Below are 20,279 nucleotides of genomic sequence, written 5' to 3'. Positions count from 1 at the left end.
TCATACATAATCAAGACAGTGTTGTATTGGCAGAGAGGTAGACATATGGATCAACAGAGAATCTGAGCACAGACTGCCTGGAATCTAGCCAGCTGCTGCTAATGAAACACTGCAGCTGTGATACCCACCTTGCCAAGTGCATGGGAGCTGGGTGGGTTTACTGTCCCCTGCTACTCCCCACTCCCTATGTGATCTCTTATGTGCAACAGAGGCAGCTGTACTCCTACCTGTAACATCACCGCGGCGGCCAGAGAAGTGTCCGCTGACTGCTACTGGGACCACTGCTTGCCCTACACACAGAAAGTCAGAGTGCAGACTTACCTGGCCCAGCCTCCACTTGGCTTTGCCCCACTACCTGCCCTGGTAGCTTAATACAAACAATAGAAACTTTTGGGAGCACTATGGCACTGCCCATTGCCTGAGACACCAGGGTACCTTCCCTGGGTAACATAAAGCAAGCACAAATGTCACCAGTACCACTGCGGCTGGCACTCTTTGGCAAGCACCACCTCCGAGCTGGAGGCCAAGACACACAGTCCATTACAGCATCTCTAGGTAGAATGACACAGTGCCAAGGAAGGAAAAAAATCTGTGTGTGACTTCAGCTATCACCATTGCCTGTACCACCCTGGCTAACTAGGAGGTCCTGAGTCTGTCCATGTGACCCGTTCATAACTACTGCAACTGGCATTTGAGAAAGCAAACACACTAAGGCTATTTAAAACCAAGGAGTCTCAGAATCTATGTCACTCCCCTGCCACCTCCACCACAGCTGGCCCTGGTAGCCACTACTGGAAAATCTGAGGACAGCTCACATTACTGGATTCCTTGCAGACATTCCCCTGCACCAGCCTAGAGTGTGGCAGCCCCACTGGGTGGCTAACCCCAGCAGAGCATTAACAGTAGTCTGGCTCTCAGGGACTCCCACTACTGCAGGAAGGGGGAGTATACCATATCAAGGGAGCATCCCGTATGAGAAAAGAACCCAGACGGCAGGCCTTGAGTTCCAGAACCTTTGTTTGTGGAAAGTTTCTTTCAGCAGAGGAACAGGTGCAGTGCTGGGCTTAGCGTGGAAAGTCTGTAACTCTACTTTGTCAGGCAGCTCTCATGCTCATGAAGAGTCTTAAAGAAAGAGCACACTAGCTAGCCGGGCATGCTGGCTCACGCCTGTAATCCCAGCACTTTGGAAGGCTGAGTCGGGTGGATCATGAGGTCAGGAGTTCGAGACCAGCCTGGCTAACATGGTGAAACCCTGTCTCTACTAAAAATATAAAAATTAGGCGGGCATGGTGGTGGGCACCTGTAATCTCAGCTATTCGAGAGGCTGAGGGAGGAGAACTGCTTGAACCCAGGAGGCAGAGGATGCAGTGAGCCAAGATCACGCCACGGCACTCTAGCCTGGGCAACAGAGCAAGGCTCCATCTTTAAAAAAAAAAAAAGGGGGGGGGGCTTATTTTCCCCCTTATTCTACCACTGCAGACAGAGCTAGGGCTTCTCCCATGGGAGCTTCACGTGGGTACACCTATAGACAGCCTTTCTGGAACACGTCAGGTTTCTCCTGCATCCCCACAGGAAGAGTGCCCTCCAGTTTCAGGCTTGTATGTGGGGTAGAGTCATACTCCCTCTCTACCTGGAACACCAACGTTCCTGCAGATGAAAAGAGGTACCCGCTTGATCTGAATAGCCGGAACACTGGGTCAGGAGTATCACTAGGTGGATCGCATTCCTGATGGCCTGGCAGTGAAACTGAGAAGTCAGAAGGCAGAATATCTATCTACTTCTTTTCCTTGGGATAGATATGGGGAAGCGGGGAGGGGAGCAAGGGTTGAAAAACTGACTATTGGGTGCTCACTACCTGTGCTCACTACTTGGATGTGCTCGCTACTTAACTGTGCTCACTACCTGGATGTAATGTACTCAAGTAACAAACCTGCACATGTACCCCCTGGATCTAAAATAAAATTGAATTAAAATAATGTATTTTGCAGCAACGTGAATACAGCTGGAGGCCATTATTCCAAGTGAGGTAACTCAGGAATGGAAAACCAAATACCCTATGTTCTCAGTCATGAGCTAAGTGAGAGGGAGCTAAGCTATGAATATGCAAAGGCATACAGAGTGGTATAATGGACTTTGGAGACTCAGAAGGGGGAGGATGAAAAGGGAGAGATAAAAAAACTACATATTGGGTACAATGTACACAACTTGAGTGACAGGTACACTAAAATCTCAGACTTCACCACTATGTAATTCATCCATGTAACCAAAAACCATTTGTACCCAAAAGCCACTGAAATACAATTTTTAAAAAATTTAAGCCACATATCAACGATAGCAGAACCATCCTATTTCGGTTTTTGACCATACACCTCTGAACTGTTTCAATGGAGTAATAAACTTCTACCATATTAAAAAAAAATAGATACAGAACTCAGAATAGATCCACACAAATATGCTCAACTGATTTTTGACAAAGGAGCAAAAGCAATTCAATGGCAGAAAGATAGCCCTTTCAACAACTGCTGCGGGCACAATCAGACACCCACAGCCAAAAGATGAATTTTGACCTAACCCTCTCACTTTATGAAAAAACATTTAATTCAAAATGGATTACAAAACTGAAATATAAAATGCAAAACTATAAACTTATAGAAGGAAATAGGAAAAAAATATTTTGGATCTAGAGATTGATGAGTTAGCAAGATGCAGTATGACCCATAAAAGAATAAAAATCAATGTTAGACTTCATCAAAATTAAAAGCTTTGCTCTTCAAAAGGCCTTGTTATAAAGATGAGACAAGCCACAGAACAGGAGAAAATATTTGCAAACCATATGTCCAACAAATGACTCATATCGAAAATATATTTTTAAACTTCCAAAATTCAACATTTAAAAATCCACATAAAAAATGATCAAAAGACATGATAAGGCATTTCACTGAAGAGGATATATGGATAGCAAATAAACACATGAAAACATGCCTAACATCACCAGTCATTAGAGAAATGCAAATTAAGTTCAAGAGACAATATCCTTACTCACTTATTAGAACAGCTAAAAAAATTAACAATACCAAATGTTTGGTGAGGGGGCAAAGAAACTAGATACAGCAGTCCGCCTTGGGGGTTAGGTTCCCAAGACCCCCAGTGGATGCCTGAAACTACAGACAGTACTGAACCTTATATATATCTATAGATAGATACCTTTAGATTTTTTGTATGCATATGTTTTAATTTATAAATTAGATAAAGTATGAGTTAACAATGAAACAGAAAAATTATGTGTTGTAGTAAAAGTTTTGTGAATATGGTCTTTCTCTCAAAATACTTTCTTGTACTGCACTTACCCATCTTTTTGTGATGACGTGATAAAAGGCCTATGCTGATGGGATGAAGTGAGGTGAACGACACAGGCATTGGGATGTAGCGTTAGGCTACTACTGTCAGGAGGATCAACTGCTTCAGGTGATCCTGGATCATAGAACCATGGTGGTATCAATGGTTAAAAGTCAACAGCAGAAAATAATAATGACTAACAGGTAGGTAGTCTATAGTATACATATGTTGGACAAAAGGAGGATTCAGGTCCCAGGTGGGAGGGCATGGAATTTCATTATGCTATTTGGAACAGCACACAATTTGAAACTTACAGATTATTTCTGGAATTTTCCATTTAACATTTTTGGACCACTGTTAACTGTGGGTTAATTGCATTCAAGGAAAGTGAAACCATAGATAAGGGGTTTATGAGACCACAATGTCTCATAAATTGATTATGGGAATCTGAAATGGTATAGCCAATCTGGAAAACAGTTAAGCAGTTTCCTAAAAAATCAAACGTATGCTTCCCATATGGGCATTACTACAAAGAAACAAAAACTTAAATTTACACAAAAACCTGTAGGAAGTGTTCACTTCATCTTTATTTGTGGTACAGTTATCCATACTAGAGAGTATCACTTAGCAATAAAAAGAAATGAGCTATTGATAGGTACAACTGCTTGGATGATCTTAAGGGCTTCATGCTGAGTGAGAAAAACCAAAGGTCATACACTATATTATTCCATTGCTACAACAATATGTAAGTGACAATATTACAGAAATGAAGAACAAATTAGTGATGAAACAGTTCTATGTTGATTGCAGTGTTACACAAATTCACACATGATGAAACAGAACTATACACATGCATTGTATCCTTGCCAATTTCTTTTTCAGAATTGTAGTTACATAGATGTAAGCAACCACTGGAAGAAATTAAAGACACATGTATCCATGTGGTAAGTAAATGGACAACAAACTGTGGAATCCTACCCAACAATAAAAATTAGAAAAATCATTTAAAAAAACCCTCTCTTGTGGGTGATGCCCACGATGGATTAATGGGGGTCGAATTTGTCCTCCTCCAACAAACTTTAAAATAGAAAAAGATAAAAGGTAACTCTATGCAGACATTGGACAGAAGTGAATTCTTTTTTTTCTTTTTTTTGGATCAGTGTCTTGCTCAGCTGCCCAGCCTGGAGTGCAGATGCATGATCTTGGCTCACTGCAACCGCCATCTCCCAGGTTTAAGCAATTCTCCCATCTCAGCTTCCGAGTAGCTCGGATTACAGGCACCTGCCATCATGCCCGGCTAACGTTTGTATTTTAGTAGACATAGGGTTTCATCGTGTTGGCCAGACTGGTCTTGAACTCCTGACCTCAGGTGATCCACCCGCCTCGGTCTCCCAAAGTGCTAGGATTACAGGTGTGAGCCACCACACCCCACCAGGACTGTGATTCTTTCAAGACAAGAGATTAACTCCATAGTCACCCAATTTTATGCCTGGGGGCACTCTGCAAAACTGGACACAGAGAGTTGAGTTCAAAAAGAACAGTGGTCTTAATGAGCAGAGAAAGATCACAATTTAGGACTGTTGAGAAGACTGAATTGTGATGCAGGGTACAGAAGCAGAAACTGAAAAAGAGCTCCAGAAATCTGCATGAGGTGCCCAAGAACAACAGAACTTTCTGCAACTTATATCTGTGGGTTAATTGCATAATAATTATATCTGTGACATCTAATGTGGTAGTCACCACTACCATGTGCTACTAAGCACTTGAAATGTGGCAAATGCAAGTAAGAAACAACATTTTAAATTTAAATAGCTACAACTTGTGACTACTGTATCAACCATTACAGCCCTAGAAGTTGGCTGAACAGTAGGCTGCAAATGTGCAGAGCAAAATTCTGAGACATGACAGAAGTCTATGAGCTGAACAGAGTACAGAGGTGGCAAAATTCAGATGTGGCTCTGACCAAGCAGACTGGAGAGCTTTTGCTGAACCATATGGGCTTTCAGTTTAGACACAGAAAGGATATACTTAAGCTGGGCACAGTGGCTCACAGCTGTAATCCCAACACTTTGGGAGGCCGCGGTGGGTGGATCACCCAGAGGTCAGGAATTTGAGACCAGCCTGGCTAACATGGTGAAAATTCGTCTCTACTAAAAATACAAAAATTACCGGGTGTGGTGGCGAGCACCTGTAATCCCAGTTACTCAGGAGACTGATGCAGGAGGATTGCTTGAACCCAGGAGGCGGAGGCTGCAGTGAGCCGAGATCATGCCATTGCACTCCAGCCTGGGCAACAAGAGTGAAACTCTGCCTCCAGAAAAAAAATAAAGAAAGAAGGAAAAAAACAAGACAAGAAAGAAAAAAAAAAATTGCTAAAGCTTTGGAAAAGAACTGTTGGAATCTGTGGCCTTCTTGAGTGAGGTCTCACCCACCCCTAGGTTGATCGGTAAAAACTACAGTTTTGTCTGGCTGTAATTAACTGAAAACTAGCAACTTTGCTGTAAGAGGAGTCTTGATTTACAGCAGAGGTATAAACCTACAACTCTGTAAGTCAAAAGTAAAAAAAATCACTTAGGAATGGACAAGGAATATCTTTAGTTATTAACCAAAGGTTACAGTCCTAGTTCTTGAAGAGCAACAGAGCAGTCAGAAATTTAACAACGTCCTGGAAACAGAAGGGCAGAGAAGAGTAACATGAGCTCTCCAAACATCTTTGGCAAACTGAAATGATGCATGCACAGAGGAGACCAAGAGAGCATGGCAAATGTAAAAACCAAGGGGGATTTGGGAACTGCCTGCTACACTGAATGCAGCCCCTATCCCACACAGAACAACCAACAGTGGGTGGAAGGCTTATAGACTCAAGTGTTTGATCTTAACCTTTGTCCAAATGATTGGCTGACTGCTAAGCTATGCAGACACAGGAACTACCCCTAGCAAGCAAGAATAAATATTGAAATAAAGAATTGAAAAACAGAGCACAGACAGCCAGAATTTCACATCATATATAAGATAGATTCCACAGTTTGAGTCCAGTCAAAATGCTAAATTTAAAATACAAATCCCTTAGATATAAGACAAAATTGAGTTGCTACAATATGCTACCTAAAATGTCCAGCTGTCAACCAAAAATTATTAGACATGTAAAAACATAGGAAAGTGAAATATACTAAAGGAAGAAAAGCATTCAGTGAAAACTAAATCTGTATGAGCCCAGATACTTGACTAGTCAAGCCTTCAATAAGACTTCATAACAAATATATTCAAAGAAATAAAGGTGAAAAAAAAAAAAAGATTCAATAAAAATCACAATACAAAATTATAAAGTATAAAAAAAAGCCATCACACTTCGTTCTTCCTAAGTCCTACACCACAGTTGCTTTGAATGTGTGTATTTAATATGTAAGACCTGAAAAGGGAGTTGACTTAAAAATAATTTACTGTGAAACATCAATTTCTTCAGAGTTAATGATAATTATATGCTAACCATACCAAAAACCACACCAAAAACCAAAAAAAAACCTCTTTTTTTAATGATTTTTCTAATTTTCTAATTAACCAGAGTTAATGATAATTACATGCTAACCATACCAAAAATACTGAATAGAATTTTTAGCTTAGATTTATTTATTGAGGGAAAGTTGAGGCCACATACAGAAAGCAATGGCAAAAGACACTGCCTCCAACAGAAAATATGAACCAAAAAGCATGATGGAAAAACATTTACATGTAATATACTAAAGAGATGTCATGCGAACACAGACACAGAAGGTGAGAATACCATGTGATAATGTAAGTAGATTGAAATGCTACCTACCAGTGCAAGTCAAGGAATGCCAGAAACTGCCAGTAAACCACCAGAAGTTAGGAATAAGGAAGGATTCTCCCTTACAGGTTTTCGAACACATCACAGCCCTGACAACACCTTGATTTCAGGCTTCTAGCCTCTAGAACTGAGATAATAAATTTCTGTTGCTTTAAGTCACTCATTTTGTGGTATTTTGTTACAGCAATTTTAGGAAATTAACACAAATATGCCATTTACCACAGTTTTCTCCCATTGGATTATTTAATAATTAATGATTTAAAATTCATATTTGGAAAAGGTGTTTTTTAATGAATAGATATATTAATCGGTCTCTTTTGACACAGAAATGTTCTATATTTCATTTTCGTATTCTTGTCAAATTATAAAAATAATATCATAAATATGGGCATCGCTACAAGCTATTATGTATAGTCACTGAAAAATCGGAAAAAACTTGGGAGTTAGAAATGTTTATCAAATACAAGTCTACACAAAAATGAATAAAATTTTTATTTTAAAACATCATAAGTAATTACAAAGACAAATGTCCCAACTATACAAACTGTTTTTCACATATACATATATACACACATATTTCAGCTTGGTTGATCTTTCATCTTTTTATCTGAGTAAAAAGAAGAACACTTTCCTCATTCAGGAGATTTTTGATGTTATAATAGTTACCTAAAAGTGATAAGAAAATAAAAATTATTTCCATAGGAATCATTCCTTTTGATTAAGTATACAGCCATCACCCGACAGTTGTAGTAAGACACAAAATAAAAACAATTCACCTAACCTAAGTAACTTACTTAATTCCATGAACTACAACATCAAGAGCTAACCATGATACGTGACCCAGATGAGGCTTCAGAGAACAGAAATACAAATTTCATATCGTTATGGTAATAAATGCAGGGATGAGTCAGTCAAGAGTGTAAGAAAAGAAAATCTCTTTCTGAAACCAATCTTTATTAGGTCTACAGAACTTCTGTGGATTCCTCTAAACCAGACATACTCATATATATATGAGTATAAAAGGTACAATGTTAAGTAGAATAAAATCTCAAAATTTTAAAAAGGCAAATGCTACTCTTAAATGAGGTAATAACAGGAAAAGTGAAATACAGATGGACCACAATTATCACACGTGACAGGCTTATTAGAATTGAGTACTATCACTGTGACTTTCTATATACTAGAAATTGAGAAAGTATTCACAACAGTGCTAACATACTAAGGACTATGCAAGTATGACTATTATTATTGTCTCCTAACAGAATGTAAGCTCTATAAGAGCAGGGATTTTTGCCTGTTTTGTTCATTTATATATCCCAAATCTTCCAGCAATACATGGACATAGTAGACACTTTGTTTTGTTTTTGTTTTTGAGACAGAGTCTTGCTCTGTCACCCAGGCTGGAGTGCAGTAGTACAATCATAGCTCACTGCAACCTTGAACTCCTGGGCTCGTGCAAGCCTCCTGTCCCAGGCTCCCAAGAGCTAGGACTGTAGGTGTGCATCACCATGCCTGGTTAACTTTTGCATTTTTTGTAGAGACAGGGTCTCCCTACGTTGCCCAGGCTGGTCCCGAACTCCTCACCTCAAGCCCTCCTCAGCCTCTCAAAATGTTGGGATTACAGGTGTGAGCCACTGCACCTGGCCCATAGCAGTCTCTTAATCATACTTGTTGAATGAGTGAATGAATGACAAGTGGATTAAAATGGCTATTTACAATAACTTTTGCTGTTCAATAGCTGATGAGGCATACCATTCCATTCTTTAAACAGTTTAAAATAATGTTCTAAAAACATAATTTCTTAGAGATAACATGGGGCAATTTTCGTTCTACTCTGGAAAACAACATATCTGCTGACTAAAAATATATACATATTTATGTATATATACATATGTATATATATATACACATACATATTATTTTGAGACCGAGTCTCGCTCTGTTCCCCAGGCTGGAGTGCAGTGGTGCAACTTCTGCTCACTGCAAGTTCCACCTCCCAGGTTCATGCCATTCTCTTGCCTCAGCCTCCAGAGTAGCTGGGACTACAGCTACCCACACCACGCCTGGCTAATTTTTTTGTATTTTTAGTAGAGATGGGTTTCACCATGTTAGCCAGGATGGTCTCAATCTCCTGACCTTGTGATCCACCCACCTTGGCCTCTCAAAGTGCTGGGATTACAGGCTTGAGCCACCGTGCACGGCCAATATTTTTATAGTCAGTAGTAAATACCTCTTGTTCTCATGTATCAAAACATTAATTGGTTGGGCACGGTGGCTCACACCTGTAATCGTGGCACGTTGGGAGGCCGAGGTGGGCAGATCACTTGAGGTCAGGAGTTCTAGACCAGCCTGGCCAACGTAGCAAACTCTCATCTCTACTAAAAGTACAAAAAGTAGCCAGACGTGGTGGTTCGTGCCTGTTGTCCCAGCTACTTGGGAGTCTGAAGCACAAGAATCGCATGAAACAGGGAGGCGGAGACTGCACTGAGCTGAGATCGCGCCACTGCACTCCAGCCTGGGTGACAGAGCGAGACTCTGTCTCAAAAACAAAAAAACCACCACAAAATGCTAATACACTTACCTGATAATCAAATGAAAGAAAAATATGTACCAAACTATTTCAACATCCATCAGTCATATCACACTTCATTTTGACCACTGTGGCTTCCATTTCCATGGTGCCCAAAAACAACCATATACATGTTGTCTAAGTGAAATAAATTGTCTTTAATTATACTTACCTGAAGGAACATAGAACGAATCCCCAGTACTTATTATATAAGGTGTTTCGTGTAAAGTACACAAAAGGTCACCAAAGTTAACATAAAAAACCTGTAAAAATAAAAATAAAAATCTCATTCAAAATTGAATCATGACAATACTCCAAAGGAACCTTAAAATGTAGTGGGAAGAAAAACAACTCCCCACAAATGTGCCTTCTTTAATCTCCAGAACTTGTAAATACATTAAATTTCATGGCAAAAGAGACCTTGAGATGGGGAGATTATCTTTGATAATGTAGGTAGGCCCAACCTAATCACATTAAACCCTTAAAAATAGAGTACTTTCTCCTGCTGGAAGCAGAGGAGAAATGAAGCAGAAGGAACAGTCACAGAAATTTGAAGCATGAAAAGGACTTGCACTGTTGCTGGTACTAAAGATGTGGGGCCATACGCCAAGAAACATGAGTTATTTCTAGAAACTAAGAATGACACCCTGGTGAACAGCCAGTGAGGAAATGGGAACCTCAGTCCTACAACCACTTGAAACTGAATTCTGCCAACAATCTGAATAAGATTGGAAGCAGACTGGAAGCATATTCATCCCTACAGCCTCCAGAAAGAAATACAAACCTGTCAACATCTTGATTCCAGTCTTGTAATACTCTCAACAGAATACCTGGTCAAGCTCATGGTTCTCTCTACGTAACGGTGCGATAGATAATAGAAGAGTATTGTTTTAAGCCATTAAATTTGTGAAACAGTCATGCACTGCCTAACAACGTTTCAGTCAACAACAAACTGTAAACATGATAGTGGTCCTATAAGGTTACAACGGCACTAAAAAATTGTATTGCCTAGTGACCTCACAGCCATCATGATGTCCTAGTGAAAAGCATTACTCATATGTTTGTGGTGATGCTGATGTAAATAAACTGCACTGCCAGTCACATTAAAGGATAGTACACACAGGAAAAAGTGGAGGACAGAAGGTAGGACTAACTTGCAGCTCCCACTCAGATGGACAGAACAGTGTGTGGAAACTTCACATCATGAACTTCTTTGCTCCAAGAACTATCACAGGAACATACCAAGAAAACTGAAATAATTCACAGACTCTTTGAAAGAAATGGCTTGCCGCTGCAAACTCCATGAGACAGCTGAAAAACTATGAGTGCCCAAAGTGTGAAAGGGGGAAAAGTCTGCCTCCAAACACATCCTTACTGGGGAACCTGAAAATCCAGGTCATGAGAGAAGGATTTAACCTTACCTAGAGCTGAAAGGAATTGAGAGACCCAAGGGAAATATAATAGTAGAAGCAGAGGTGGGAAGAGCCCTGTAAGTACTCCTGGTTTCCAAGGAAACCATTTCTGACTTTCTCTCACAGGGTTCCTTGGGGAGGGTTGCCAGTGGAATTGGGGAAGGACCACAGAAAGAAGGAAACTTCCAGCTGAACTTTAAATAATTTTGACCACGCATGAATTTTCCTGGGCAGAACTGGGGGAAGGGCGAATAGGAAGTTCAAATACAAGCCAGGGTAGGAGGCAAGGGGCAGGGCCTGAAAGCCCAGCTTCCTTTCTCAGCAGGGAGGCTTGTAGCCTGGCACAAAATGTCAGTCCTGCTCACTGGTTGCCTGGATACAAACTTGGTTTGGTGGGGCACAGTGGCAGTGAAACTGGCCTAGCCTAGCTGCATGGGAGCTGGGTGAGGCCAGTCTGTCGGCTTCCCCCACTTCCTTGGTGACCAGTATGATGCAGTGGAGACAGCCATAATCCCCTTGGGAACATAAGTCCAGTGGCCTGGGAACCATACTCTCATCCCCTACAGTGGTCACAAGAAGCTCAGCCCAAGGAGAGTCTGAGCTTGGACAAACCTAATCAATCCTACCTCCACCTGATGGTCTTTCTCTAACTGCCCTGTAGCCTAAGACAGGAGCTCTAAGGCCCCACACATCACCTGAGAAACCTGAATACTTATCCAGGCAACCTTGTATCAGCAGATGCCCTCTTGAAAGAACCACCTCCTGGCTGGTGGCCAGCCACCTGCTAGTACAACCAATATTAAAGAAAACCAGCACATTAAACAAAACTACAACCAAAGACCCTCACAGAGTCTGCTTCACTCCCCTGCTGCCTCCACCAGAGGAGGTGCTGAGATCCATGGTTGAGAGACCTGAAGACAGATCATATCACAAGACTCTTTGCAGGCACTTCCCAGTACCAGCCTGGAGCCCCATAGCTCTGTTGGGTGGCTAGACACAGAAAAGCAATAGCAATCACTTCAGGCTGCCTCTCTGGAAATATAATCCCTAGGGGAAGGAGGAGAACACCATATCAAGGGATCACTCCATGAGACAAATGAATCTGAACTGCAGCGCTTGACCTCCAGATGTTTCCTCTGACATAGTCTACCCAAATGAGAAGAAACCAGAAAAAAAATTCTGGTACTATGACAAAGCAAGGTTCTTTAACACACCCAAAAGATCATACTAGCTCCCCAGCAATGGATCCAAACAAATAAATCTCTGATTGCCAGAAAAATAATTCAGAAGGTTGATTATTACATTACTCAAGGAGGCACCAGAGAAAGGTGAAAACCAACTTAAAGAATTTTTTTAAAAAATACAAGACTTGGATGACAAAATCTCCAGAGAAATAGGTAGCATAAATAAAAAACAATCACAACTTCTGGAAAAGAAAGGCACACTTAGAGAAATGCAAAATACATTAGAAAGTTTTAACAACAGAATCAAACAAGTAGAAGAACTTCTGAGCTCAAAAACCAGGCTTTTGAATTAACCCAATCAAAGACAAAGAAAAAATAAATTTTAAAAAAATGAACAAAGCCTTGAAGAAGTTTGGGATTTTGTTAAACGACCAAACATAAGAATAATTGGTGTTCCTGAGGAAGAAGAGAAATCTAAAAGTTTGGAAAAATTGAGGAAATAATCAAGGATAACTTCCCTGGCCTTGCTAGCAATCTAGACATCCAAATACAAGAAGTTCAAAGAGCACCTGGAAAATTCATTGCAAAAAGATCATCACCTGGCCACACAGTCATTAGGTTATCTAAAGTCAAGACAAAGCAAAGAATCTTAAGAGCTGTGAGGCAAAAGCATCAGGTAACCTATTTAAAAAAAACAACCTATCAGATAAACAGCAGATTTCTCAGCAGAAACCCTACAAGTTAGATGGGACTGAGGTCCTATTTTTATCTTCCTTAAATAAAACAATTATCAGCCAAGAATTTTAGTATCCAGCAAAACTAACCTTCATAAATGAAGGAAAGATAAAGCCTTTTTCAGACAAACAAATGGTGACAGAAATCCCCACTAACAAGCCAGCACTACAACTGCTAAAAGAAGTTCTAAATCTTGAAACAAAAACTCAAAATACACCAAAATAGAACCTCCTTAAAGGATAAATCTCCCAGGGTTTATAAAACACACACACATACACACACACACACACACACACACACACACAATTCAGGCAACTAGTACAATGAATAGAACAGTACCTCACATCTCAATACTAACATTGAATATAAATGGCTTAAATGCTCCACTTAAAAGACACAGAATGGCAGAATGGATAAGCACCAACCAAGTACCTGCTGTCCTCAAAAGACTCACTTAACACATAAGGATTCACATAAGCTTAAGGTAAAGTAGTAAAAGATATTCCATGCAAATGGATACCAAAAGAGAGCAGGAGTAGCTCTTCTTGTATCAGACAAAACAGACTTTAAAGCAACAACAGCTAAAAAGACAAAAAAGGCCATTATATAAGAAATGGACTAGTCCAACAGGAAAATATCACAATCCTAAATATACATGCACCTAACACCAGAGCTCCGAAATTTATAAGACAATTTCTACTAGGCCTAAGAAATGAGACAGACGGCAACACACTTACAGTGAGGGTCTTCAATACCCCCACGGACAGCAGTAAACAGGTCATCAAGACAGAAAGTCAACATAGAAACAACGGACTTAAAGTATACACTGGAACAAATGGACTTAATAGATATTTACAGAACATTCTACCCAACAACGGCAGAACATACATTCTCTTCATCAGCTCATGGAACATTCTCCAAGATAGACTGCATGAGAGAGACCACAAATCAAGTCTCAATAAATTTAAGAAAACCAAAATTATATCAAGTACTCTCTCAGACCACAGTCGAATAAAATTGGAAGTCAATTTCCAAAATGAACGCTCAAAACCAAGCAAACAGATGGAAATTAAATAATCTGCTCCTGAACGACTGTTGGATCAACAATGAAATAAAGATGAAAATTTAAAAATTATTTGAACTGAACAATAATAGTGACACAACCTATCAAAACTTCTAAGATACAGCAAAAACAGTGCTAACGGGAAAGTTCATAGCATTAAACGCCTACATCAGAAAGTCTGAAAGAACACAAATACACAATCTAAAGTCACACCTCAAGGAACTAGGACTAGAGAAAGAAGGACAAACAAAACCTAAACCCAGCAGATGAAAAGAAATAACAAAGATCAAGCCATTTGGTAGAACTAAATGAAAATATAATCAAAATTGACAGACCATTAGCGAGGTTAACAAAGAAGACAGAAGATCCAAATAAACTGAATTAGAAACAAAATAGGAGATATTACAACCGATACCACAGAAAGACAAAAGATTATTCAAGGCTCGTATGAATACCTTTATGTATACAAACCAGACCTAGATGAGACAGATAAATTCCTGGAAATACACAACCCTCCTAGATTAAACCAGGAAGAAAAAGAACTCTGAAAATACCAATAACAAGCAATGAGATTGAAATGGTAATAAAAGAATTGTCAACAACAACAAAAAGTCCAGGCCGGGTACAGTGGCTGATGCCTGTAATCCCAACACTTTGGGAGGCAGAGGCAGGTGGATTGCCTGAGGTCAGGAGTTCAAAACCAGCCTGGCCAACATGGCAAAACCCCGTGTCTACTAAAAACACGAAATTAGCCAGGTGTGGTGGTGCATACCTGTAATCCCAGCTACTTGGGAGGCTGAGGCAGGATAATCACTTGAATCTGGGAGGTGGAGGTTACAGTGAGCTGAAATCGCACCATTGCACTCCAGCCTGGGCAACAAGAGCAAAACCCCATCTCAAAAAAAGAAAAAAAAAAAATTCCAGGACCAGATGGATTCACAGCTGAATTCTATCAGACATTCAATTTATCTATCAGAAGAGAGAGATAAATTCCTGGAAATATATAACCCTCTTAGATTAAACCAGGAAGAAATAGAAACTCTAAATAGACCAATAATAAGCAGCAAGAGTGAAAGGGTAATAAAAGAATTGTCAACAACAAAAAAAGTCCAGGACCAGATGGATTCACAGCTGAATTCTATCAGACATTCAAAGAAGAATTGGTACCAATCCAATGAAACGATTCCAAAAGACATAGAGAAGTCAATATGCAAGTCAATAGATGTGATACACCACATAAAAAGAAGTAAAACCAAAAATCACATGATCAGCTCAATAGGTGCAGAAAAAGCATTTGCCAACATCCGGCACCACTTTATGACTAAAACCCTCAGCAAAATCGGCATAGAAGGAACATAACTCAAGGTAATAAAAGCCGTTTATGATAAACCTACAGCCAGCATCATACTGAACAAGGAAAAGTTGAAAGCATTTCTCCTGAGAACAGAAACAAGACAAGGTTGCCCACTTTCACCACTTGTATTCAACATAGTACTGGAAGTCCTGGCCAGAGCAATCGGACAAAAGAAGGAAATAAAGGGTATCCAAATTAGAAAAGAGGTAGTCAAACTGTTGTTGTTTGCCAATTATATGATCATATACCTAGAAAACCCTAGACTCATTCAAAAAGCTCCTAGATCTGGCAAATGAATTCAGTAAACTTTCAAGATACAAAATCAATGTACACAAATCAATAGCTCTGCTATACACCTGCAGCAAACAAGCTGAGAAACAAATCAAGAACTCAACTCCTTTTACAATAGCTGCAAATACTACTACTACTACTACTAATAAAAATAATAATTTGGAATACACCTAACCAAAGAGGTGAGAAATCATAGACAACATAAACAAATGAAAACACATCCTATGCTCATGGATGGGTAGAACCAATATTGTGAAAATGACATACTGCCAAAGCAATCTTCAAATTTTCAAATTCAATGCAATTCCCATCAAAATACCATCATCATTCTTCACAGAACTAGAAAAAGCAATCCTAAAATTCATATGGAACCAAAAAAGAGCCTGCATAGCCAAAGGGAAGACTAAACAAAAAGAACAAATCTGGAGGTATCACATTACCTGACTTCAAACGATACTATATAGTTACCAAAACAGCACAGTACTGAAATGAAAATAGGTACATAGACCATGGAAGTGAATAGAGAGCCCAGAAGTAAAGCCAAATACTTACAGCCAACTGATCTTCAACAAAGTAAACAAAAACATTAAGTAGGGAAGGGACACCCTATTCAACAAATGGTGCTGGGATAATCGGTAAGGCACAGGTAGAAAAATGAAACTGGATCCTCATCTGCCACCTTATACCAAAATCAACTCAAGATGGATCAAAGACTTGAATCTAAGACCTGAAGCCATAAAAATTCTTTTTTTTTTTTTTTTTTTTTGAGGACAGAACTTTACCCTTTTTTTTTCAGAAAAATCCTTTTAGGCATTGGCTTAGGCAATGACTTCATGACCAAGAATCCAAAAGCAAGCACAACAAAAACAAAATAGATGAGACCTAATTAAACTAAAAAGCTTCTGCAAAGCCAAAGAAATAATCGGTAAACTGGCAACAGCAGAGTAAACAGACAATCCACAGAGTGAAAGAAAATATTCACAAACTGCCCATCCAACAATGGAATAATATCCAGAATCTACATGGAACTCAAACAAATCAGCAAGAAAAAACCAAACAATCTCATCAAAAGGTGGGCTAAGGACATGAATAGACAATTCTCAAAAGAAGATACAGAAATGGCCAAGAAGCATACAAACACATGCTCAACAATAACTAATGATCAGGAAAATGCAAATCGAAACCACAATGAGATACCACCTCATTCCTGCAAGAATGGCCATAATCAAAATATAGCAGATGTTGGCCTGGATGCAGTGAAAAGGGAACAATTTTACACTGCTGGCGGGAATGTAAACTAGTACAACCGCTATGGAAAACCTTAGTAGAGCTAAAAGCAGATCTACCATTTGATCCAGCAATCCCACTACTGGGTACCTACTCAGAAGAAAAGTGACTCACTATATGAAAAAGACTCTTGCACACGTACGTTTATAGCAGCATAATTTGCGACTGCAAAAATATGGAACCAACCCAAATGCCCATTAATCAACGAGCAGATAATGTGGTATACATGTACCATGGAATGCTACTCAACCATAAAAAGGAATGAAATAATGGATGGCATTTGGAGCAATCTGCATGGAGTTGGAGACCATCATTCCAATAAAGTAACCCAGAAATGGAAAACCAAACATCGTATGTTCTCACTTGTAAGTGGGAGCTAAGCTATGAGGATTCAAAAGCATAAGAATGATACAATGGACTTTGAGGACTCAGGGGGAAGGGTGGGAGGAGGAGAGGGATACAAGACTACACGGTGGGTAGAGTGTATACTGTTCAGGTGATAGGTGCACCAAAATCTCAGAAATCACCACTAAATAAATTATCCCCTATAATATGGTTTAGCTTTGTCTCCCCACCCAAATTTCACCTTGAACTATAGTTGCCATAATCCCCACATGTCATGGGAAGGACCCAGTGGGAGGTAGTCGAATCCTGGGGGCGGTTACCCTCATGCTGTTCTCATAAGAGTGAGTTCTCACGAGATCTGATGCTTTGCCCCCTTGTGTGCCAATTCTCCTTGTTGCCACCATGTGAAGAAGGACATGTTTGCTTCCCCTTCTGCCATAATTGTAAGTTTCCTGAGGCACCCCCAGCCCCACAGAACTGTGAGTCAATTAAACATCTTTCCTTTAAAAATTACCCAGTCTTGGGCAGTTCTTTATAGCAGTGTGAGAAAGGACTAATACATCCTATAATCCCAGCTACTTGAGAGGCTGAGGCATGAGAATTGCTTGAACCCAAGAGGCAGAGGCTGCAGTGGGCCGATATTGTGCCACTCCAGCCTGGGTGACAGAGGGAGACTATCTCAATGAAAAAAAAAAAAAAAAAAGAAATTATCTATGTAACCAAACACTACTTGTTCCCCAAACCCTATTGAAATAAAAAATAAAGTATAACACAATTTTGTGCAGTACAAAACAGTTGGTAATGATAATAAACAACTATGCCACTGGTTTATGTATTTACTATACTTTTATCCACTAACTTAGAGTGTACTCTAACTACTTATATAAAAAAAAGTTAAGTGTGAAACAGTCTCAGGCAGGTCCCTCAGGAGGTATTCCAGAAGAAAGCAATGTTATTATAGGAGATGACAGCTCCATGTGTGTTATTGTTCCCAAAGACCTTACAGTGGGACAAGATGTGGTAGTGGAAGACACTGATAATGATCCTAATCTCGTGTAGCACAAGGGTGATTTGTTGTTTGTGTCTTAGTTTTTAACAAAAAAGTTTTAAAAGTTAAAAAAAAAAAAGAAAAAACTTATAGAATAAGGAAATAGAATATTTTTGTACAGCTGAACAGTATGGTTAAGTTTTAAATATTACAAAAGAGTCCAAAAGTTAACAACAATTTAAAAAAAAGGATATAAAGTAAAAATGTTAGATGAGGTTTATTACCGAAGAAAAATTTTGTTATGAATTTAATGTGGCCTAAGTCTACAGTATTTATAAAGTCTACGGGAGTGTACAGTAATGTCCCAGGCCTTCACATTTACTCAGCACTTACTCACTGACTCATCCAGGGCCACTTCCAGTCCTGCAAGCTCCATTTATGGTAAGTGCCCTATAAGTGTACCATTTATCTCTTATGTCATATTTTTATTATACTTTTTCTACATTTAAATACACAAATACAACTGTCTACAGTATTCAGCACAGAAACACGCTGTACAGGAATGAAGTACGGAAGCAACAGGGTATCCTATATAGCCTAGGCTTATAGTAGGCTATATTATCTTATGATGTTCATAAGACGAAATAGCTTAATGACCCATTTCTCAGTGACCCATAGTGGTAATCTGTTAGAGCAGCAACTGAAAACTAATACAGCAGGTGCCCCCAAAACCCGGGACAGGGACCGCTACTGGCAGTGGCCTGTTAGGAATGGGTTCACACAGCAGGAAGTAAGCAGCAGGCCAGTGAGCATTACTGCCTGAGCTCTGACTCCTGTTAGATCAGCAGCAGCATTAGATTCTCTCAGGAACATGAGCCCTATTGTGAACTGTGCATGTGAGAAATCTAGGTTGTGTGCTCCTTATGAAAATCTAATGCCAACTCCCACTGCCACCACCAATTTCTGTGGAAGAAAAATCGTCTTTCTGAACCAGTCCTTGGTGCCAAAAAGGCTGGGGACCCTTGTAATAGAGGAAGAGATTTCTTTTGCTTTCCCTTATTATTTACTGGCTTATGAAAATTCCAGAGCCACTGTAAAGATTATCACCTACAGGCTGGGCGCGGTGGCTCACGCCTGTAATCCCAGCACTTCGGGAGGCTGAGGTGGGTGGATCACGAAGTCAGGAGATCAAGACCACTCTGGCTAACACGGTGAAACTTCATCTCTACAAAAAATACAAAAAATTAGCCGGGTGTGGTTGCGGGCGCCTGTAGTCCCAGCTACTCGGGAGACTGAGGCAGGAGAATGGCATGAACCCGGGAGGCGGAGCTTGCAGTGAGTTGAGGTTGCGCCACTGCACTCCAGCCTGGGTGACAGAGCAAGACTCCGTCTCAAAAAGATTATCACCTACACTAAAAAAATACCTAGGCTATATGTATGCCTCTTTAAAGGTCACATGTTTAGGACAACAAACTACTCAATCTGAAGAATCAAAGAAAACAAAAAGCTAAATCCCTATTCCCCTCAAAATCATATGTTAAACAAGCATCAAGATTAAGAAAGTAAAAGAGAATAAATCTCTCAATCATGCTGGCTTCCATATTCAAACATGGCAAATTTCATACTTTATACAGAGGTAGCATCCTGGCAGTGACCTGGTTTTTTGAGCAACTAAAATAAACAGTAAAAGGCCTTCAAACTTTGAGATTCAGCCATTGTTAGAAATTAGTGTGTCCCCTGAAAATTCATATTCTGGAATCTTAAGCCCCAATGTGATGGGATCAGGAGGTGGTGAATTTGAGACGTAATTACGTCCTGAGTGCAGAGCCTTCAGGAATGGGACCAGTGCCCTTAAAAGAGACACAGATCAAAGTCTATGATATTCTGAT

At 39.8% G+C, this 20,279-nt stretch overlaps 1 protein-coding gene across 2 annotated transcripts in view; it reads right to left on the bottom strand.

Moving 5' to 3' along the window:
- Positions 1 to 3,901: 3,901 nt before the first annotated feature.
- CENPC (centromere protein C) overlaps positions 3,902 to 20,279 on the bottom strand; it is a 74,625-nt gene continuing 58,247 nt past the window's right edge. For both annotated transcript variants that reach the window (XM_007998583.3, XM_007998585.3), the window contains 2 exons: positions 9,904 to 9,994; positions 3,902 to 7,828 (listed from right to left, as the gene is read on the bottom strand). In XM_007998583.3, coding sequence (XP_007996774.3) covers positions 7,758 to 7,828; positions 9,904 to 9,994 — 162 coding nt within the window. In that variant the 3' untranslated portion in view covers positions 3,902 to 7,757. The remainder of the gene's footprint in view (positions 7,829 to 9,903; positions 9,995 to 20,279) is intronic.

This window comes from Chlorocebus sabaeus, chromosome 7 (genome assembly GCF_047675955.1).
Source record: "Chlorocebus sabaeus isolate Y175 chromosome 7, mChlSab1.0.hap1, whole genome shotgun sequence".
Taxonomy (NCBI): Eukaryota; Metazoa; Chordata; class Mammalia; order Primates; family Cercopithecidae; genus Chlorocebus; species Chlorocebus sabaeus.
The sequence above is the reverse complement of the archived record's forward strand: the minus strand, read 5'-3'. Positions and strand labels throughout refer to the sequence as shown.